Raw genomic sequence first — 24,801 nt, forward strand, 5'->3', positions numbered from 1 at the left:
GCGGAGGGAATCGCGGAATCCAGTCATAAAAATGTAATTTACAGTTTAACGCAGAATGGCAAGGAATTTGCCAAATTTTGAATAAATTCATCAAAAATAGGTCATTGCACTTACATCAAATCACGATATGGACTAATATCTGTAAATATTAAGCCGGAATAGTCTGTTTAAATATGAATCCTGTATGTTCTGCGTGTCTTTGTTAATGAATGGAGCAGAAGCGCGTCTTCATTCATTAAACACACGGAAGCGCGCATGAAGCTCACGGTGAATTCAGCGTCTGCTGTCTCTCTAAATAAGGACGTGAACACATGAACAACATCTCCAGAACTGCTCTGACAGTCACTTCATGAGTATTTGACCATTTGATTTGAGTAAAACTAGCGTCAAATCACATACACAGAACTGTAAAGGTACGTCAGCCCGTCAAAATAAGTCCGGTTAAAGACTATTGTTCAGCAGAATATACATCGCCTACTACTAAAAAAAAAAAAACTTTTTTTTTTTTTTTTTTTTTTTAAGTTTTAAAATCACAACATTTCTTCCATGTTTTATTTTTTATAGTAAATCCCCTTTGTTTACCAAAAAGTTAAGTAAATTTTCAATAATTAAAAGAAATTAAATTAATGTTTTATGTGTTTAATGTGCATCTCAGAAAATGCTTTATTTAAAACATAAAAGATGATGATTAGCCATGATTAGCTCAAGTGGTAGAACATTGCGCTATGAAGCACAAGGTTGGGGGCTCGATTCCCCGGGAACACATAGGTAAAAATTGATAGCCTGAATGCACTGTAAGTTGCCCTAGTTTGTGATGCTAAAGAACATTTCATGACGTCTCAGACAACTGTAAATTTGTGGCTACTGTGATTTAATTATAAACGCTATCGTAAACTCATATTTACCATAGTAAAATAATTTTCTTTGCCTCTTTATTTTTGTTTACTGTAAAAACTTCAACCACATTGGTTGAAAATGAATAAAGGTTGAAATATTATATTAGAAGTTGTACTTATATTTTTTTGTAAAGTTATCCAAAGGATTCATTAGCTAATCAAAAAAGAACATTAGATTAACAATTATTTTTATTACAATAAATAATTAGAGTAGTCGACAGAAAAAATAATCGTTAGTTGCAGCTCTAGTCAGTCACACAAGTGAAATTCTGTCAGCAAAAACAGTCCACTCTGTAGTGTTGTATGAATCAGCGTTCACACAATGTCACCTTCAAACTAGGGATGGGCATTCGAATAAATTTTCTTAGTCGATCGTCGGGAGAATTAACGATCGACTATCGGATTAATCATTAATAATTAATATTTTTATAATATAATTATTTAATTTTTATAATTAAAAAATGCAATGAATACAAAAATACAGCGCGTTTTTCCTTCGTGAGATCTTTATTACAAGATCAACTTGTGGCACAGTTAAAGGCAAACCGAACATATGCGCGTGCATATGCGGTGCTCTAAAGCAGCGGAACCTGCATCTGCGAGCCGGCGTTCTTAAACAGAGACCTTATTTGTTCCAAAAATAATAATAAAAGAATGATGTTAAACAAAAAACATAATACTACTTACATAATAAGATCTGACAGGTTTTGTCAAAATGTAACTCAAAACTATCCAAGCCAGAAGAAAAGGCCAGATATTAGCCTTCCTAACAATTACGCTAACTTAACAAATTATGCTACTTAAAGCCTTGTGAAAAATAACTAACTTTAGTAACTAGCATACAACTTCTGCACGAGTCTACAGATTTTTGTTGAGAAATATAAGCAAGTTGACATGATCTGGGGTCAGACGCGACCGCAACCTGGTGACCGTCAGTCCAGTCGCCGAAAACACCGACTCTGAGGGAACTGACGTTGCCGGGATGCACAGGTACATCATTTGAGTCGTGGCAGTGTTGTACTTATATACGGCATCGCAATGTTTGCAGTTAACTATTTCGCTTTTTAAATCAAAATGGTCCCACACCACAATTCGCCGTGACCTCTTCATGATTATTCTTTTGAAATCAAAATGGAAGATCACAGATAACCGAGTAGGGTGTCAAATATTGCACCCTGGTGGTAAAATATTTAATTGCTGCCACACAGTGAAATTCATTTAATTGCTTCAAGACTCACACTATGCAACGCAACCTGCATTAGATAAAAAAAAAATGCATTAGATAAAAAAAATTCATTAGATTAATTGATAACAAATTAACGTGATCAAAGAAATTCTTAACGATCAATTATCGATTAATCATGCCCATCCCTACTTCAAACCAAACCAACTTTCTGTTAGTTAGCACAGTGCGAGATCAACTTAGTTCTTTCTTACGTGGAATTCCTGATCACATGGGTTTCTAATGAAATGACTGGCTTTGCCACATTGTACTGCATTTTTGCTTTCTAATTGGAAGGACGAATTGTGTGTTGCTAGTAACTAAGTCACTTCTGGTTGGGGCACGAATAATCATTTGCAAGACCATCTAGAGCTGAATCAATCTAGTGACTAAGTATTTTACTCATCAACAACATAGCCCCAAATGTACCATTTTGGCATTATGGACATTGTCATAGAAACTAATCATTTTGAACTGCTCAGAGCAGAATCACAAAGTTGTCATCTTGTAATTATGCTAATTCAAACGTGAATGCAGCCAATGCTACTGCTAAAGCGCATGTATCAACGTCATTTTATGATATGTTGGCATAGTTATTCAACACTTGCATACTATTTTCATGCACATACAATTTTCCAAATGAGTGCATACTTTTGATGCTTAACTTTAATGCTAATTGACATGCAGATTCACACATTTCTCTTTCTAACTTTAATGCTAATTGTCATGCAGCCTCACACCTTTCTCTTTCTCTTCTTCCACCACTTGTTTCCTCCCATCTCTCATGTTTGTCTGATTCTCTCTCCTTGTGAAAGAATCTGTCATGGGACCAGAACACCTGTTAATTTGAATACAATTGGCACAGATACTGTCAGCGATCCAGATGACTCAGTTCAACACTTCAGATGCATCAGAATTATTAAATAGCAATCTTAACGATGAGTGGAAGCATTAGCCCAGCTGGATGCACTAAAACAATAGTAGCAATGTCAAAACAGATGTTGAATGCATGTCATCATTGGCCAGTGTACAAGGTCACTTATCAAATTACATACTAATGTGGCCCACTACTCTTCAGAGTATATTTGACTGCAGTGAACTGGAACCCCATCGTGACCCTCATCCGCAGATGTTAGCATGTCAGATGAATTATGGCAGTACAATTACAATTAGCATGCCGTAAGTGTTCGAGAGCTTTGGCTAACGCTTCAAGTCTTGTTTCAGCCTACAGGAATGCAGTGGAGATGACTCAGTATGGAGTCAAAAACAACACCACCTTCCTGGAGTGTCAGCCCAAATCTCCACAGGCCTCAGTTAAATGGCTCATTCAGAGAGACAACGATCGCAGGAAAGAGGTCTGACAACCCAGTCCAAAATGAGACAACATTAAACCCTCATCCTAAACAGCCAATGCACAGTACATTGCTCCAGGCTATCGATATTTCATTTCAATGAAATATCATCATTTTTGTAATCATCAAACAGACTGACTCCTCCTAAACTGCCCAATGGTGAAAAATAAGAATATAATAGATGCACAGGGATGCTCAAAACCTCTTTTAAGGTCTGGCTAACAATAATAAAAAAATAAAATACAACAAAAGACAATATGCAATAGATAACAGAAGAGCTAATATTATATAAACATGATCTCCCATTCTTAGATGTTATAAATGTTTATGCAAATATAATTACTACATTTATAAACAATTATAAAATAATAAATTAATTGTTCTTTATTATTATTATTAAATTATTTAAAAATATATAAAAGTAGTAGTAGTATTGGAGGGAGCAATATGACTAAAATCCTTTTTCATACGGGTAAAATAAATGTATAGCCTGAATGCACTGTAAGTCGATTTGGATAAAAGCATCTGCTAAATTCATAAATGTAAATATAAAATCATAATAAATGGAGCAATTCCAATAGGGTCCTCGCACTGTAGTGCTCGGGCCCTAAAAATTTCACAGTAATGATATATCACAATACAGTTATTTTTGCTTGAAGTGTTAATGATATCAAAATGTTTGATACTTAGAAATTTCATAATTTTTGTCATCAGTGTCAACATCACAAAAAAACTAACTAGCCTATATTAAAAAAAAAACACAAGCTCGCCAAAGACAAGTAAACAGTCAAGGATTAAATTAAAATAAATTGAATATCAATAGGACAAAAAAAAAATTACTACAGTAGAACAAATAAATAAGGAATGCTGAATGTACATTGTATAAAGTAATCAAATTTTGAAAACAATGCATATTCTTCACTGTGTAAAAGAAATATACATTTCTTCTTATTAAATTTACAAAAGTGATCAAGTCAAGATCAGTGAGAGATTATCTCTATTTAGATAATTATTGTTGTTTAATTAATTATTGTTGTTTAATTAACATGAATGCCAGCCAGCAGGAATAGAAGACTGTTGTCACTTTAAGAGCTGCCCAGATCCAATATACTTATTAAATGTGTTTTTTTCATGGCTGTTTTTTTTTCACTTAAGATCTAAATTACTGTATTTACGAGGATACTTGCAAAGAAAGGCATTTTGATAGAAACTGTACAAGTGTGTGTATTTAACAGTTTAAGGCCTATAAAGCAGCAAAAATATCTCTATGAGCACCGTCTTCACATGCCTGTGCATCTCTGGCGGTGATCAGAAACAGTCTCTCAGACAGGGGGAGCATATAGAAAAATTAGTTCTAAAATAGTATTTTGATCACCCAAACAAACATGTCCCTACCCAAAAGGTCCACAACCCTATTTTGAAAGCTTTTTTATGTATTTTTATATTCAATAAGCATTTATAAGTTACACATATTGACAGGTCATTCTTTTCTCTACATGCAGGTGAAGCTGAGCGATCGTGTGTTGTCCACCAATCACGGCTTGCTCATCCGTTCAGTGCATTCCTCGGATCAGGGTGTGTATTACTGCCTGGCCACAGAGAATGGCTTCAAGCGCACACTTGCTAAAATCCGTCTCCAGATTCTGAGCGAAGCTCTGGTCAGCGCTCTGAGCAATAAACATTCTCCCTGGGGCTGGGCGGCCTCACTGCACCCTAAAGCCCTGGTGTCAGCCTTCAGCCCTGCTGAGACGCTGGCCATGCACCAATACTGCAAGGAACGCAAACAGATGCAGAGTCTGCAGAACATACAGAGCCCCATGAGAGGTGATCTGGGCAAACTCAAACCCTTGCTGGACCACAGGAAGAGCAGGAACCGCCGAAACCACTTACAAGAGGAATAGAGTCGAAACATGAACAAAGGAAATGGATGGAGAGATGAAAAGAAAAAAAAGACATGCACAAGGAGAAAGCTCGAGTGTAAAATAGAGTAGGAGAATGCTGGAGAAGATTCCTCTGTTATGAACCTCAATTGTGGTTCTTCAAGATCAAAGCATCTCAGGTGCTTCCTGTACAGCAGTCTTATATACACGAACACCCAGAGCAGAGGACTCGGAGACATCCACATCCTCACACACAGCCATCCTGTTTCAAGCAGCATAATACAAAATGCCATATATCATATCTGGTAGTATTGTTAGCAATTTATGTGAATGCAGCAATTCAGAACAAACCATAAAGTAATACCACTTCCTTCAAGACCCAATGAAATAGCTTGATGAACAGGTTTTTTTTTCTGTGTTGATGTATTCCTTATTGAAACAGGCATTTGGGATGGGACATATGGAGGGACTCGTCCCTTTTTAACAGCCTTTAGTTTACATTACAGCCATGAACATTTATTTCTGCTTGCTATTGCTAGTGAAGTATTAAAAAATGGGACAGTATCATTATAGAGCGCATTTCAACAGACAAAAAAGAACAAAAAACCAAGTCTACTCATCAATATTTTGGGTTGTTTACTGAAAGAGAAAGACTGTAAATTGCAAATGTACATATCTGCTAAAGGTTTGTCGAATTTTAGGACTACATTTGCATTAGCCTTAGCCTCAACCCACAGAAAAGGTTTTGTTTTCTAGTTCATATCGGATTCAATCTTATTATGTATGGATCTTGAGAGTATTCTGTTAACTTATAGATGTAAAGTTGAATTAGCTTCTAAACTATTGATTACTTCTACATTTCCTTTAATATCCCAGCAGAACACTGTGATTAGAAGTATATTGTAGCAATCCAAATTTAAAATACAGTACATGCCATGTTTAGGGCAATACATTTTGGAAAATTGTCATAAAAATGGAACAAATTTGTCTATTCTACTACCTACAACTCTTCAATACCCATAATTAAACTACAAGGCTACATTAAATATTAATAGTGGTCTTGTAAAGTCAGTCAATGGCCTTCCTACACTGAGATGATCATTTGTGGTTTAGAGCTCATCTCAAGCTTGTAAAAGCTTGTTTTCTAGCAAATGAATTGTTTATGGTCACACAGGTCATGAGAATATTTCTTGGAGATAAAAACATAACACATACACCAAAATATATCATCCCAGCTGCAGCACAGATGTTCATATGGGAAGTGAGAGGGTTTGGAGACGTACCGGACAGGTGGCTCTCAGCCCATGATACTGTAAAGAGTGTTGTGTTTTTGCCATGTGTTGTGCTTTGGGAAAGACCATAAATCCAACACGTTTTTCCTAAGAAATATGACTGGTTGGTCATCATTTACTCACCCTCATGGCCTTCCAAAAACATCAGCCATTGAATATAATGCACATGTCCATGGACCACTTTTATGAAACATTTTTGTCCTTTAAGAAGTCAGTGGTCATGTTTTCAGTATATGGAAAAGAGCAGCATGATAATTCTGCAAAATATCTCCTTTTGTATTCCTGAAAGAAAGAATGACATGAGGGTAAATATTCACGGCGAATTATTGCCTAAAAATGTTGATTGTATGTGCATGTTATAAAAATGGAAGCCATGCACATTCAAGGTTTAAATGGCTGCATCCGATCTTACATTAAAAATAAGGTGAATACTGAACCAGAATGAATGAAATCATCAAGCAGATATTTTGTAAAGTAGATGTACACAAGCCCCAGAAATACAGCAGTGTTTAAATCACATAAGGATAGGCCCTAAAAGGCATGTGATCATGTATAATGTGAATGTCATGTTAATGTTTTGTGGTTTGCTCAGTGTGCACAGCTGTAATGTGATTGTCACTCATTTTAGATGATGTATAGCATTGTACAGCCTCCAATTTTGGATTCTTCGATGTCTGTGTAACTTATCTCTTTTTGTATTTTGAGTATCTGTAAATAGTGAAACGTTCAGCTCTAAAAACAAATCAGAAATTCAGTCACACTTCAGATTTCTCTATGCCTATTAGATTAAATTCTAATGAAATGCCCAAACTGAATTTAGTTTAATGCCAAATTTCAGATGTTTTTGACTGAATCTGCATTTTGCAGATGTTTCATGTTCACTTTTTTTTTCTGTGACATTTTTGCCCTCTCCAAAAGGGCATTTGGAGTAACAACATGTTTTAATATAAAAGGCTACTAACAGCAAATATGTATTCCCTGTGAATGTTAATGATAATTTTATTTTATTATGTCTTGATTTTTGTATTCCTATTTATTAATTATATAAGCCTGAACAACTGCATTAAACAACTTTAATCCATCCCATGTGTTACAGACTCTTTACAAAGGTAGCCTATCTGAGAATTGATTAATACCTGTAAATTAATACTTAATTATATTAATCCGATTAAACTCAAAGAGTCAAATTATGAAGATAGCAACATTACATGATACATAACTAAAACATAATTCACAACGCAGCAGAATAAGATCGTAAGTCGTGTTGGAATGCATAATATGGTTATGTTCACAGTTCAGTTATTTACGACAGACAGTGACAGTTTTACTCAATGTGGTCGTCTATCATGTTAACACGACGCAAACTCGCGCGTCTTCTGTTTTATATGTATTTCCATGTGTGGTCTGGATAACTTACTGAGAAGTAGAAACGGTTTGTGTCGTCTGAAGGTTTTACTGTAGATCCAGTCTTCAAAGTGAGCTTGTGTCAGCTTTACGGTCAGCTTCAAACTGTTATAGACCCTTTGCACGTGACGTCACGCTCTACTCGCGCGAATTCTGAACGCCATGACGGACGGCAAGCCAAATGAGTTCGTGTTTGAGTTAGTTCTAGTTGTAAAATGGTTATTTCGTGTTGTGCCGTGGGCTGTGCTAATAGACAGGGTAAAGCCAATATATCTTTTTATCGAATACCATTTGATGGGGAGAGAAGGCAGCGATGGGTTGCTGCTATCAGCCGAAAGGACTGGCAGCCCTCCAAGTACTCCAGGATTTGCAGCGAGCATTTTTTACAAGGTAAGGTTCATGTATTTCCCAGTTACGTTTACTTAATTTGTGTAATACCATATCGCCATCCTTGTCCAGATGGAGACCCAGTCAAATTGTCATTTGTAACATGAGTAACCTAAGTTAGCTATGTAATGAGCAAGTGCCAGCTAGTGTGATAGGGCTGTGCAGTCTAACGTTAACGTTACTGCTACCCATTCACAAAGGTAGCTAACGTTAGCTTAATGTCATTATTAATGTAATTTAGGTTGGCTTTTATAAACGTGTTGAAAGATGTTTTTGTAAAATAAACCAGCCCTCAAACTTTTGACTATGCTGTTGTACTTTATAAAAGGATATTAAATGTATGTAGAATTACACACTGGCAAATCTTACTAATAATTCAATTACATTTTATTTATAGTATCACATCATAAGAAATTAAAAGAAAAACATTACAAATGGAGTAGGTCTAGACCACACTATAATTTACAAAGACCCAACAATTCTAGTAATTCACTTCATGAGTCTGTGGACTGTGTTTTGTCTGACAGCAGTCTATCTGGGCATGTATATGTCTTGGCCAATAACTCAGATAAAATGGCTGACCTATAGAAGGCCTCAACATTCTGCACTGCTTCTGTAAAAAAGTCAGCATCAGGCAAAATTCTCTGTATAAAAAAATCGGATGTAGACCACACCATGAAGTCACAAAACTTCCGCTTCGTCACAAACAACTGGGCTTGCACCTGGTAGTGGTATTGATGATCTCCGTTAAGTGCATGTGTACCATCTGTGTTCTCAATGCAGAAATGTTTCTTTTCAGTGGCACTGAGGACTCCGGTGTCTTTGGCACAGTGTGGGCATTTGATTTCCAAAATACCATCGCCACAGCAGGAGCAGGACAGCAAGGCATCTGGAGATGCTCCAAGGTAGGGACGGGAGGTATCAATATGGAGACCGGCATCACGAACACTTAGGTCCTGATGATGTTGTGCAGCGTAAGCCTCATATGTCTCTCTGGCTTTTTGTTCATGTTCACATCCCCATCTGAAAATGAGAAAAATAATGTTATTAAAGGAATAGTTCACTTTAAAATGATAATTTTCATATACTCACCCTCATATTGTTTCAAACCTGTATGAATTTCTTTCTTCTGCTGAACAGAAAGGAAGATATTTAGAAGAATGTCAGTAACCAGACAGTTTCTGGGTCCCATTGACTTCCATAGTAGAAAAAAATATACTATGGAAGTCAATGGGATCCAAAAACTGTCTGGTTACTGATAATCTTCTAAATATCTTCCTTTCTGTTCAGCAGAAGAAAGAAATTCATGCAGGTTTGAAACAACATGAGAGTGAGTATATGATGACAGAATTTTCATTTTAAAGTGAACTATTCCTTTAAGTCATCGTAGCTCTTTGAGTGTCCTTTTCATTGGATTTGTTCTCTCATTTCCCTAAGAACTATAAGTACTATAGATGTCAGTACCCAAAATTGGCCTAATCTTAATAGCACATAATATTCTCTTGTATCATATTCTATCACAGATATCACAGAGTAGTTTAAAAAGGTGTAAATTAAATATAACAGGAACCATTTAAAAGGAACATTAGGAATAAATAGGCAAAGGACCTACACCATACACCTGGGATTAAAAATAGATAAGGGCACTCAAAGAGATTGAGGGATGTAATCTGTCATCATGTTTGTAATTTAATGTTGATAATTTGTAATACTGACTATAATAAATATTCCAATGATAAATGCATTTCTTTGTCTTGTTTTTGTTTCTTTGATGTTTTTGTGAGCAGGGGCCCTCTACATTAGAACACAACATGTATTGCATACATTTCCATAGTTGAAACATAAGTTCAAAGAACATCTAATTTCTTTACTCACTTACACTATGGTGAAATTAAAAACAGTAACTGTATGTTTATGTCATTATGTCACACATGCCTGGTTGCAACTGTTGAAAATCTGCATAGGTCAGGGTAACAGATCTGCCTAATTAGGGATTTGGAAGGATTTGTAGGGTCTGTCCTTGCAGCTGACTTGAACCTAGATGCTGTCACCCTACCAGCCCTCATGTCAAACCATAGCCTTGACTTTCCCTGTTGTCGTGTCTCTTCCTCAACTTTTACTGCCTACAACATTGTAAATTATAGAAGATGAAATTAATGACATGACACCTTAAAGCACATTTTAGTCATATGAGATTAAGAGGGATGACTATACCTGCTCTGGTGTGACTTCCATATCATTGAATACTGCATCACATTTTTTCTCAAGGTCCGAGGCAGACAGCTTCCGGTTCTGAGCACTGTATAACTCAGTCAGGGGCTGTGGTAGACCCAGAGACACCACTTTTGGTTGAAACTGTTTACAGTAGTGTGGCAATATGCGTAGGATACCACTCTTCTCTGAAGGGTTTGGAGTTGCATTATGCATAGAGCCTTGTAGAATTGTTCTATAGCTGCTGCAGACACACCCACTTTTTTCACAGATGGACAACCTGAATGGCTTTGGTTGTTTACACCACAACGCTTTTTGGCAGGATGTGAGAAATCAATTCCTGATCCCTCTTCGTACAAAGCCTTGCCCGCTTTCAAAGGAGGAAGTCCCCACTGTCTGGGCCCATCAGTGCAGCTTTTGTCTTCCAGATGTTTAACAGCAGAGTCTATTGCGTATAGCAGAGCTGTCACGTGGGAGCACACCTCTCCCAGGCCCGCTTTACATGTACAGTGGCCGCACAAGACTGTCCCATCCTTCTTCAAAGATACCCATGGTTGTAGTTGGGTTTCAGACAGTGACTGACTGTGATGCACCTACAATTACAGAAAGTGGCATAAATACATTATTCTTACATGAATGTTATTGTGATGTTATTATTTACTGCTGCAGTGACACCATAAATGCCCCTTGTGAATACATCTTAATCACTGTGATAGTCAAATCTTAACATAGGCTACAGCGAATATAATCACAGATGAGATGATGGCTAGATGTAAAAATTATGTGTGGCTACTGATCACAGACACTCCGTGGTTTACTGGCTATGATGCACCTACAAATACAGAAAGTGGCATAGATACATTATTTTTACATGAATGTTATTGTTTAATGCTGCAGTAACACAATAAATGCACATTGTGAATACTTTGCTGTGATTAACTGGTAGAATCTTAACATAGGCTACTGCGAATATAATCACAGATAAGAAGATGTCTAGATGTTACAATTATATGTGGTTACTACGGATCACAGACACACCGTGATTTACTGTCTGCATGGATTAACGTGTGATCGATAATTAATGACTGCACTTCCCAGAGCTGGGATGCGTCCAGGCATCCATTAAAAAGCCACGGCCGACCATGTACTCTAAAATCATAGGCTACGTGTTATATAAATATTTATCAAGAAATAACAGACTGCATTCTACATTAGAATTCAACTAAGCCATGTAATAATACAAAATAAACCATAGATCGATGTCTTACCTTTGCCATTATGAGGTACCTCCCCCCGCCGTTAGCGTAGCATCGCGTAGCTGTAACCCAGCCAGCTACGAAGAACTGGTAAGCATCCAGACTTTTAAAAGCTTTGAGATCAGCACCAGTGTATGGGGATACCCCGTTTACCACATAGTGGTACAAATCGTGTGGGCCGAAGTCAGGCAGACTCGGCGATTTAACGAGGTCCGTGAAAACCGAGGGATGAAGAAGGTAAGGGTCTGTATCCAAACCTGCTATCTCCAACTTCTCCAAATATCGCTCTTTGTGAGCACCTACCAGATGCCCTACCTCGACCGATAACGGCACTACAACTTCTTCAATAGAAGAAGCCATGAAGTTTAGTGGTAATGTTAACGTTATCTATTTTAATCTGTTTAAAACTATTCAAATTTCCCGCTCGTCTACTACTGCTCAGCCTGCGCGTCCAGTGATTTTGCCGTCCAGCATGGCGTCGTCACGTGGTCGTGGTCACGTGTTTGCAAAGGGTCTATAAAAGCTGGCTGCTGTCTGTTAATTAATTGACTGATGAATTCGCGCCTACATGCGACATGTGATATTCACAGTTATCGCGAGAATAGAAAGTTGTATAAAAAAAAACGTGGGTTGCCAATCCCAAAACAAACAAACAAAAAAAAAAAAAACATTAAATTTCTTTTCTTCTTTTTTTGCCTTTCTTTTTTGATGTTAAAAGTAAATTTAGGTACTGTACAGCATGAGATTCGCCAAAGGTTACATTTGAAGGATAGTTCACCTAAAAATGTAAATGATGTAATTTGCTACTCACCGTCATGTTCTGTCGTACCCCTCCATAGAGAGTAATAGCCTAACTGAAATGTTAGTAAGGTTGGTCAAATCTACTTTCATGACTTTATTTAACAATTCTTCTTCTTTAAAAAATCACATCTTCTGCCATTATTGAGAGCATGTAAACAATGCATGCGCGTGATGCTGCTGACATAGAACACGCATGCACTGAGCCTTGATTATGTGCAAAGGAAAGCAATGCGCATGTGTCTTGGTACTCTCCATAATGGCGGAATACGTGACTTGGAGGAGAAGAGCTGTTGATTTAATCGTTATTTTTGTTTTCTTTGGACACAAAAACTATTCTTGTAGCTTCATAAAATTATAGTTGAACCACTGATGTCTCATGGACTATTTTATCGATGTCCTTACTGTGTTTCTGGGCCTGGGCACATTTCAGTTGCATTGCTGTCTATTAAAGGTCAGAGAGCTCTTAGATTTCATCAAAAATATCAAAATTTGTGTTCCGAAAATTAGGAAAGGTCTCACAGGTTTGGAACAACATGAGGGTGAGAATAAAAAATTTTGGGTGAACTATCCCTTTAAGGTTAGCGTAATTGTTTGTAAAGATTATTTTTATGATGGTGGCAAAGGTAAATGTAAAAACTGAGGAAACGAGCATGCAAAATTAATTAATACACACACATACAGTGCGACTTAGTAGGACATTTGTCAAACCTTTATTCCAAAGTAGAGTAAAAACCTGCTGTTTGCTCTGGCCTTTAGCAGTTTAAAACCCATGGGTCAAACCACAGCAGAAAAGCAGCAGTCGGAGGTGACCAGTTGTGTTTTATAATTCATAAAGCAGGAAGAAGGGAGGTAGCTCCCAGGCCTACTTTCATATTAAACAAACCCCTGCTCAACCCCAAGACTCTCGTTCTACAAAACCTCCCATTCTGATTCAGCAGCCATTTGGAGAATGGAAAGTGAATCATATGGATTTACAGGATTTCTTCTGTGTCTATCAGTTTGGTTATTGTTCTTACGCATGAGAAGGCAAAACTTGATTTGTGATTTGAGATGTGTAGACGACAACAACTATGCAAAGAGTACAGAAAAAAAAAACAATTCCAGAAAACACAAATCACAATGAGGCCAAGTTTCACAGTTCTTTGTTTTACTGAAATTGTGCTGACATACAAAACTATTTCATATTTAAATTAACCACAGTACGACCACAAAATGGCAGAATTTTTGTCCTGATAACTATTTAAAGTATGACTTGATACAATATCAAAATCATTTTGCTCCACAACAATGCAGAGTTTATAGAATTGCGGTACTCTGAGCGCAAATGACAATTACAATATACAATTCCCACAAAGTGCGCTATCAAAAAATCAAACACGCAAAGCACCAAGCATCCCTCCCTTTATTTAACAATCAAAGAAAGTTTGTTATTGCTCGGTTTCGTGCACACCACAATCAATCCGATCAAACAGCTGGCGAATAAGACTAAGCCGACCACAATGAGTCCGATCTGAAACCCTTCCAACAGGTTAATCCGAGCAGTCAGCTCTTTCTTGAACATGTCGGCCGTCTCATCGTCCAGAACTGCCGTCTAACACAAAAGACAAAATCTTACAGTCAGGTGGCTCCTAATCCTGCTCTGATGAAACAATCAGATGGTCCAGGGGTCAGACATGTATATAGGGATGCGCGATAAATATCGTCCGATATTTAATGCGCATCTGGTCAGTAATGTCAGTTCTGTAATCAGCAGTAAATCTCTACACGTGCGTGATTTCATGTAAGGCAGCATTTACTACTTAGAGCCATTATTCACTGACAAGCTGCGCGAAAAATGCGCAAAATATGATCGCGGTTTTGCGCAGCTTGTCAGTGAAAAACAGCTCTGTGTAGTAAATGCTGCTCCATGTAAAATCACGCACGTGTTAGATAATTACTGCTAATTACAGAACCGGCATTACTGACCAGATGCACATTAAATATCGGCGATATTTGTCATGCATCCCTACATGTGTTAGATTAGCTGTTTATGGACCGTAATAATTCTTCTGATATATCAGATGTAAGATTTCAGAAATTACTTTGTTGGTCCCAATGGGTCTAAAGTACCAAATTAAAGTAGAGCTAATGGATCTAGAGTGTACTTATTTTATCTAAATGCTTTAGCTGGATCACAATCACAACCCACAGCAAATAAACATAAACACATATCACATTTGCATGTACTATTTCATATATGCTGTATAAAAATAAAATAAATAAATATGATTTTAATGACTTAACTAGTTGGACCTTAATGCTTTATTTTGACCAATTTTCTTTAATTGGACATTAATAAATGCTTTATTTGGACCAGAATGCTGTATTTGACCCTAAATGTTTTAGATGAACATAAATGCTTTAGTTTGATCTAAATAGTTTAAAAATATTTTTTATTATATTGTATCTATATCCTTTAATTCAACCCAAATGCTTTCTTTGGACCTGCAAGCATTAAGTGGACTTACAAATTTTAGTAAGACCGCAATGTTTTATATCAACCTAAATCCTATAATTATATTAAGGCTTTATTAAACTAAATATCCTGTATATACATAGATAGATAGATAGATAGATAGATAGATAGATAGATAGATAGATAGATAGATAACTATATATACTATATATGTAGTCATCTCAAACTGACATATTTTTGCTTTTATAAATGGAAATACTAAGGTTATTATAGGTGCTTTATTAGACCTATATGCTTTAGCTGGAACTAACTGCTTTAATGAAATAGATGCTTCATTAACGCTTACCTCGTTTACCCATAAAATAGGGAAAACTGTGTAGTCCTTGATTTTGTTCAAAATTCTATGTGGAAGAAAGACACAGGACATTATGTTAGGTTGTGCATGTATGAATTTAGCAAAGTGCAGCGCATCAGTGACGATGTGTGATGTCTGTTTACATACACAATACTATCCGATGGGCCGTACAGCATGTTGACCTGAAGTCTTTTTGCAAATCTCAGAGTGAAACCTGTAATCTACAAATGACACAAGATGCATTGTTTTATCTTTAAGCTTCTTCCTTTTAATAAAAGCAAACTTGAAATGGGTTCCTCACCGGTTCTACATCCAGAAATATGGAGTGCTCATCAAAGTTTGGGTTCAGTCCGATCACACCTTGATGGAGATTATTGCTACCATAGAGGAAGTGGGGTAGAGAGAGGAACACTGGGGTTCCTGTTGAATTAAATATAAAAACTCAAATAAAGCATTCAGTAAACTAAACTAGTTTCTACAGTACGTCAGACTCAGTTGACTTCATACGAGGCCCAAAGCACTGACCTCTACAGGCGGTGAGGTCAAGAAGTCCTGCTGTAGTGCAGTTTCTGGTGATCACAGGGTCTGTACAGTAACACTGGTTATCTTGGTTCTCCACCGGAGAGGCCAGAGCTTCAGGAGGCAACATGTACCGATACACATCGATTCCCTTCAGGTCAACAGTTTCCTCATACTCAGCAGATACTGACCTAGAGGACAAGTATGATATTTATCACAAATGTATGCGTTTCATAGGGGGAAGGAGTATATTAAACAGTCTGTACTGTATATATATATATATATATATATATATATATATATATATATATATATATATATATATATATATATATATATTTTTTATATAAGGAATTTATTATTCTCACCAAAGCTGCATGTATTTAATCAAAAAGACAGCAAAATATATATATACATATATATATATACAGTACAGACCAAAAATTTGGAAACATTACTATTTTTAATGTTTTTGAAAGAAGTTTCTTCTGCTCATCAAGCCTGCATTTATTTGATCAAAAATACAGAAAAAAACAGTAATATTGTGAAATATTATTACAACTTAAAATAATAGTTTTCTATTTGAATATACTTTAAAAAAAATAATTTATTCCTGTGATGCAAAGCTGAATTTTCAGCATCACTACTCCAGCCTTCAGTGTCACATGTAACATCCAGTCTATCACATGATCATTTAGAAATCATTCTAATATTCTGATTTATTATGAGTGTTACAGTTCTGCTGTCTAATATATTTGATGAATAAAAGGTTAAAAAAAACTGCATTTATTCAAAATAAAAAATAAAAATTCTAATAATATATTTTCTTTACTATCACTTTTTATCAATTTAACACATCCTTGCTGAATAAAAGTATTGATTTTATTTAAAAAAAAAAGAAAGAAAAAAAAATTACTGACCCCAAATTACTGACCAGTAGTGTATATTGTTATTACAAAATATTTATATTTTAAAAACATAGCTTTTTTTTTACTTTTTATTCATCAAAGTATCCTAAAAAAGTATCACATGTTCTGAAAAAATATTAAGCAGCAGAACTGTTTCCAACTTTGATAATGAATCATCATATTAGAATGATTTCTAAAGGATCATGTGATAATGATCCAAAAAAATTCAGCTTTGCATCACAGAAATAAATGATAATTTAAAGTATAATAAATTTAAAAACAATTATTTTAAATTGTAATAATATTTCACAATATTAAATTTATTTCTGTATTTTTGATCAAATAAATGCAGGCTTGATGAGCAGAAGAAACTTCTTTCAAAAACATTACAAATAGTAATGTTTCCAAACTTTTGGTCTGTACTGTATATATATATATATATTTATTTTATTTTTTTAATATAAGGAATTTATTATTCTCACCAAAGCTGCATGTATTTAATCAAAAAGACAGCAAAAACAGGAATTTTGAGAAATATTATTACAATTCAACCTAACTGTTTTCTATTTTAATATAGTTGAAATCTCATTTGATTCCTGTGATGGCAAAAATGAATTTTCAGCTGCCATTACTCCAGTCTTCACTGTCACATGATCCATGTTGAAAACAGGGCTTATATTTTTTGTGGAACCTTTAATATATAATATATATTTCAGGGTTCTTTGATGAATTAAAAAACAAAAATAGAGGAGCATAATAGCACCAATTTGAAACTGTATTTACTGTATGTAACATTCTAAAAAGTCTTTACTGTCACTTTTGATCAAATTAATTTGTCCTTGCTCACCAAAAAAATAATTTCTTAAACAAAATAATAATAGGCAATGTATATTAATAGTACTAAATTGATATAATAAAATTGTGTGCGTATATATATTTATTTATTTTTTTATTTTTTTTGTGAAATATTTTCTGTTTAAAAAGTATCCTTTAGAATTTAAAATGCTACATTTCATTTGATATTTTGCATATAATGCAATAACATGCATACATTTTTAAGCATGTTTTCAGTGTCTGAATACTTTTTTAGCCATTGTATATGCATGAGTGAAAACATGAGGAAAAAATATTTCAAAAGCCTCAAGACATGGTCTCAGTAATACATTTTTAACACTTATCATGTGACTATATATATATATTAAAAAGATTGCTAGCTTTGATCTTCTGCAGTTATGGCTTTACAGTCACAGATGATGTATTGTGATAAAAGTAAGGAACTGCTGGAACTAAAGTTTATTCTGACATCTGTGACCCTTTCAGAAAGAGTGGCCTGACCTCTGGTGGTAATGTCAAACAAAAACTGGATGCATAAAACCTCCACTTAGATGTGCTAGATCTGTATAATAGCAGGATTCCAAATCTAATCAGATGCGGAGAGATAAAAGTCCATGAACACTCATGGAGAAAATGAGACTTTAATCAATAGATTATGAGAACATTGCTGATGAGTGGCATTTCAATATGTACAGTGTGTCCTCATAAAATATCTGGAAATGAATATCTCCAGTAAAATGGATGAATGCCATAACAAATGGCATTTAATGAAAAGAAAGATAAGCATAAGCAATTGACTCATAATCACGTTGAGACCACCTGGTTAAAAGTTAGTTCTGAGAGAGAAGTGAAGTTAGTTTTGAGAAAGATGTTTGCAGATGTTTTGGGTTATATTATGACTTAAAAGGAAGTAAGTGTATTTTATTGACTTTTTCTACTGATAATCAGGGAACAAACTGGAAATACCTGCAGATATCGGAAGAAAAGAAGAACAGGGGTTCTTTCTTGTTCAGGAAAGGGTGGAAGGAGGAACCATCTGTTGACATATGAATAGAAAATTAAATGTGATTAATGTGTGAAATATTACATTTGTTGAACTTCATATCATATATCTAAGGGTGCTTTCACACTAGAGCTTTTGGTGCGCACCCAGGTTCGATTGACGTCAGAGTTCAGTTCGTTTGGATGATGTGAACACCTTTTGCGAATTCGGGTGCGCACCCACGAACCGTACCCGAGTCCTCTTAAAAAGGGTGGTCTGGGGTAGGGTTCAAGAGAACTCTGGGACGGTTCGCTGCTGATGTGAATATTTCTCTCAATTATTGTTCACAAATCTGTCTAAATCTGTGATAGTGAGCACTTCTCCTTTGCCGAGATAATCCATCCACCTCACAGGTGTGGCATATCAAGATGCTGATTAGACAGCAAGATTAATGCACAGGTGTGCATTAGGCTGGCCACAATAAAAGGCTCTAAAATGTGCAGTTGTAAAAGTGGATCAGGTTGTTGATTATGGCCTGCTGAATGTTGGTCCACTCCTCTTCAATGGCTGTGTGAAGTTGCCAGTTATTGGCAGGAACTGGAACATGCTGTCGTATACGACTATATACATATATATATATATATACATAGGAAAAGTCTTAGATCTTTGAGTTCAGCTCATGAAAAATGGGGGCAAAAACAAGTGTTGCATCTATAATTTTGTTCAGTATATGTCAACAACAATGTAATTACTTCACAATGAATTCCATATCAGTGTAATATGTAAGAGGTAAACTTGCCTGTCCCGTTTATCTTGTTGCAATAAGGGTCATTCCAGTAACTCAGCGATCTGTACAACATTAAGTTTTTTGACAAGATTGTTAGTCTGAGTTTTACTAATATTGTGTTAAAGCATGTGATTGATTCATTGCTCACTTAAATCATAAACAAAATTACTGACGGTTGGTTCTGTATATACAGTTTTTTACATTTAAGGTCTGGGTCATTTTAGAGATCAACAAACCTATTTACAACCCAAAGAACCATGTAAATATCCTCTGTTACATGAATTCATATACTTACGTTTCACCTGCCCAGCGTTCAATCGTGGCTACCTTATTGATGTCATCTTTGCCTGTGAATACAGTGTATGGTCCATCGATGGTGTCATTGTACTAAAACAAAAAAGAAAAAGAGATTTTCTCTGAATGTTAGAGCATAAATAACAAAAAATGGCAGTAAAAGCTGGAAACATAAACGTTTTTTAAATTCTGATTTACACACAGAAGAGAAGAGAAATTGTGTGGATTAACTTCAAGGCTTATCTATAACAAGCTTTTATTAAAACATTGATTGTGTCTTTAAAGGAATGCACTCAGAACAAAAATGTTGCTGTAAATATACTCACCCTCGGGCCATCCAAGATGTAGATGAGTTTGTTCCTTCATCACAACAGATTTGGAGAAATTTAGCATTGCATTTCTTTCTCAACAATGGAAGGGGTACCATCGAAATAAGAGACTGAACAGCTGATAAAAACATCCCAATAACTCACAAATAATCCACACAATTACATTCCATTAATTATTGTTGTGTGATTCAAGATATACATGTTTAAAAAATTCATCAAGATGTTTTAACTTCGAACTTCTGTCCATAACAATGCTTTTTCCAGTAAAAAAGCTGATTCATTCTGTCTGAATCAGGAGAGAAATATTCTCAGATGAAGTGAAGTGAAAACAGTCCAAAAGAGTTTTAAACATGGATTTCACTGTGAGAGGACAACAGGGGATGAATCTTTTCACTGAAGGAAGCGTTATTATGGATAATGAACTCATGTTTTGGCCAGAAGCGATAGTTTAAAGTTAAAATGCCTTAAAGATGAAATTTAGTAGACATTAATTAATGGACTTAATTGATGTTTTTATCAGCTGTTTGGACTCGTATCCTGACGGTACCCATTCAATGCAGAGGATCCACTGGTGAGCAAGTGATGCTACATTTCTCCAAATCTTTTCAGATGAAGATATAAACTCCGCTACATATCCGGAAGGCCTGAGGGGGAATAAATATTCAGCAAATTTCATTCTTGGGTGAATTATCCCCTTAAGTATTCTTACTTTCTCAGTTATTTTTTATTCTTACATAAATCTTAAGTAATATATTTGCATATGTTACAAATGATTTTGATCATTGACAATACAAATACTGTAGTCTAATTGCATTAGAATATATGATATAGTTTATTAATCATGAAGCTTTAAACTTTTAGAAGTGAATACCACGAAGCCTTACTGGATAAAAAACTCCAAGCCTGCTGCCCAGCATTGGGTCTTTGTAGCCCCACAACAATTCCTTAACAGTCCTGCTCTGGAAGAGTGTGGAACTGGAGCGTTGGATGAGCAAGTTTGCAAGTCTATGATCTAGTAAACTGTAAACACCCTGAGAAAAAAAAAGAAACAAAGTTCACACTGATCAAAGCAAAAGCATGGAATCATAAATAAATCTGCCTAAAAAATGTATTTGCATTTATTACTTCTAAAGCACTTTTATCCGACTGAACATCACCTGTAATTATAAATATAATCTATGACAATGGATATGAGGTGATGACTTTGCAGCATTGTTGGTTACATTTTTACATTGGTGCTGTGCTGACTCTTAATAACAGATAATAACATATATCAACATTTTATCAATACATACTGCTACAGCTAGATTGAGCGATGTGAATACATCCTCCTCTGTGCCTACTGACATGCTAGGCTCAAAGATGGCTCCCACTGGCCGCACAAAGGTCACAGTGTAGTTATCATTGAAGGTGACATTTGTTCTGGGGATAAAACGCGTCCTAGAGGACAACAGAGAGCATGAGAGCGTATTAGATCACAATCAATTATGAGCATTCACTGCCTTAAAATTGTAAGAAAAATGAAAGCGTTTATGTCTATTTCTAAGCACAAGTCCCAAAAATGGCCTATACTTTATCAAAGAATTGATGCTTTGGGATTCTTTCTGCTTTATTTCAGGTAGTTCAAGAGGATAGGAATGTTTGTGAGTGCATTTTTAAAGCTCAAAGAGTGAATTTGCTCGATTTGACTTTCTCTACCTTTAAAAGAAGAATGGTTTGTTTACATGAGTGTTGATTGAAAATCTAATTATACAGCAAGTCTTACCTGTACGTGTACGGTCCTTTCTGCACCAGCACAGGTTTGGCCCCTTGACTTAAAACGTCATCAGGGTTCTGCACGTCAAAAAGCCAAAACTGCCTGTACATCGGCGTGTCTACAGACGTCCAGGTGTCAAATGCGAAAGTCCCGTTTTCCAACACCGTTTCCTTTAGAGACACAAACATACTTGGTGTTAGATACTCTTTGCACTTTCATATTACATTGTGTTCAATTCAAAATGGGGTAGGCTGGGGCACGTTGTCACAAACCACTAAATGTTTCTCAATATGGTGTTATTTTCAGTCATTTTCTGTGTAGGCAAACACCTCTAAGTCTATAATAATGCTACTGTAATTTTTTTATTTTTTGCATAAATACAGAAATAGAGCTAATTTAACACGCTGTCATTGACCTTGACACCATGAGGTAATTCGAGAAGCTGCTGTTTAAATACATTAAATATAAAATACTATCTAACATACTTTATTTTGATGTCAAATGTATTAGATGCTCTTTAATGGCCCTTCAGCGAAATATATACAGGTTATTAAAGAGCAAAACGGTAAATTTCTAATCAATACATTGCATATTAAATACATGTGACAACTATACATTTATTAAGAAATGCCCTTGACCCATAAACCCCATTTTATTTACTCTCATACATCATTGATAGTACGTTGTGCCCTACACTGACTGTTCCTAAATTATTCAGAATATTTCTCCACAGCAACTTCATCACGTACTGTATGCCTTTCTGGGAGATCTGCAAATGCATGTGCGACGAATATTGATATAAAATGACGACGGCTTACCGTGAGCACGGTGTTTTTAATGAACATGTTGCCCACAGGGATGAGAATCCCGCCCAGCAAGGCGATCAGGGCGCCCAGCAAGGTCCCTGTGATGAGCCCGCATTTCAGACCACAGCAGGTCATGATGGCGAGCAGCAGCCTGGACCAACACTGACCTGCGGCGCTTCAGGTGCGAGCATGAGTTCGTCCTAGGAATTATGTAAGTTCCAGGGATCGAAGGTTGCAGAGGATGAGATTTAGGACTGGACTGCTGCGCATCACACCCGGAGACCCTCGTTAAGACGGAGTTATCTGAGCGCGATAACGCACTGCTGGGCGGGGAGCGGGCACGTAACGCGCGGCATTCAGAAGCCAAGACCAATGTCACTATCAGACGAGAGCTGAGCTTTCACACAGGTTAAGATTCAGAAGTGACTTTGAAATGTCTAATCGACTTCAATAAGACTTTAGAGCCTCGAAACGAACAGAGAAAAGAAATCAGAAAAGGGGAAATAAGTAAAAAATAAAGGTAATGAATATAATGCATTCTAACATTATCTAATATGTTTTATTAGATTTTGATTTTAATTTACTTTCGAGCATTCTATGATAGCTAACAGGATTATTTCTCACAAAATGGGAAAGAAATATTCTATTTTCTAAATTCTATTTACCAATTAACCAATCAGAATCAAGCATTTCAGTACAGTTATTATGAATAGCCTATATTTTTTTATGTATATAGCTAATACCAATCCGAAGCGAGCAATCCAAGCAATCCAGACAACCATTTAAGGGGGGGATACACATAAAATTTTAAATAGAAAATTGAATATCAGACCACTGAATTTCCCAAAGACCGATAACAATGAAGCACTTCATATCGTGCAATAAATACAAATATGTTCACTGACATTTAAAATGCTCTTATATTTATAAGCAGCAGTGGAAGTATAGCTTAGATAATGGACATATACAAAAAATGTTTTTATTACTAGTTATTGTTATGCTGCATTAGTGGACTACATTTTATATCTCGTATTGTAATTACTTCCCCTCTCACATGTGTGCGCTCTCTCACATGTGTGTGTGTTATAAAGAGAGAGTTGGTTTTCAGTGTCTTCTCTAAGTAGCCTAGTATTATCAGAGTGGATTTTTAGCTTTTACTGTCCTCTAGTGTTCATGGGTTTCAGTTTGTCTGTAAGACTGCAGTGTGTTGATGTTTCTTGTTGATGTTTTTTGGCTGTCAGAGTGAATAAAGACAAAGTAACTGTAGTTACTGTACATTTGGGATTCTTGGGGTCCTTTCAGGAATACACATAAAAACGGGCAGCTTGAATTTAATTAGAAAAATAAAACACATACATCTAAATGTAAATATAAACATATATACATCTCTTCTTTATTTTGAAATCGTGCAAAAGAAATTAGGATGAACCTTTACCATGCAACCCTTTTATCTGAACTCCATGCAACTGCGTCTGCGAATTAATCAGGACAGTCAACGCAAGTTTATATTGACAGGGCACTAGAGGTCAGTCTTCAACTACTGGAGGTTGCTGGCAAGTTGTACAAAATTGCCATAAAACAGTAGGTCTGCAGCGTGACGTCACAGTAAACAGGTTCAGGAATTATTGCAGTTTTCAGAATCACAATGCAAAACAAAATGACCTATCTGTCTGTATTACAGTAGCTAATATTTGATTTATTTATAGAATAACTTTATTAGTGTCCACAGAACTATTATTGCTAGAGTTTACTTCCCAGCATGTATAGCGGCATTATTTATCTATTTATTTATAAATAAATAAAACTACATTCGTTGGCTGTCACGATTGTTGAGATATGCTAATTATATTTTACCCATTTATGAAAGATTATTTATGAATACATTTATAAAATATTATTAATTTTTTTTAATGCTGACTCTTTAAAACAAGATCTCATTTGTTAATGTTATCAATACATATTTGATAATGTAAGTTAAAAATAAGCTAAAATTTTATATTTTTCATGTTAGTGCATTGATGTGAATTTGTTTTTAAAAATGTATTAGTTAATGCTGAAATTTACATTATCTGAGA

General features: G+C 35.6%; 2 protein-coding genes across 2 annotated transcripts in view; one reads left to right on the forward strand and one right to left on the reverse strand.

The window, feature by feature from the left end:
* The window catches only part of LOC132105878 (semaphorin-3C-like), a 66,473-nt gene extending 59,848 nt beyond the window's left edge, over positions 1 to 6,625 (forward strand). The window contains exons 17-18 of the mRNA XM_059511360.1: positions 3,343 to 3,473; positions 4,973 to 6,625. Coding sequence (XP_059367343.1) covers positions 3,343 to 3,473; positions 4,973 to 5,371 — 530 coding nt within the window. The 3' untranslated portion in view covers positions 5,372 to 6,625. The remainder of the gene's footprint in view (positions 1 to 3,342; positions 3,474 to 4,972) is intronic.
* A 7,206-nt stretch (positions 6,626 to 13,831) lies between these two features.
* Positions 13,832 to 23,138, reverse strand: LOC132106300 (platelet glycoprotein 4-like). The gene is made up of 12 exons (XM_059511931.1): positions 22,739 to 23,138; positions 21,930 to 22,090; positions 21,460 to 21,604; positions 21,049 to 21,195; positions 19,837 to 19,928; positions 19,554 to 19,603; positions 18,739 to 18,808; positions 16,037 to 16,221; positions 15,813 to 15,931; positions 15,659 to 15,732; positions 15,503 to 15,557; positions 13,832 to 14,292 (listed from the first exon to the last, which is right to left on the reverse strand). The coding sequence occupies exons 1-12, from the start codon at positions 22,859 to 22,861 to the stop codon at positions 14,104 to 14,106; spliced, it is 1,410 nt and encodes a 469-aa protein (XP_059367914.1). The 5' UTR covers positions 22,862 to 23,138; the 3' UTR covers positions 13,832 to 14,103.
* Positions 23,139 to 24,801: the final 1,663 nt, after the last annotated feature.

Source organism: Carassius carassius, chromosome 26, assembly GCF_963082965.1.
Source record: "Carassius carassius chromosome 26, fCarCar2.1, whole genome shotgun sequence".
NCBI lineage: Eukaryota > Metazoa > Chordata > Actinopteri > Cypriniformes > Cyprinidae > Carassius > Carassius carassius.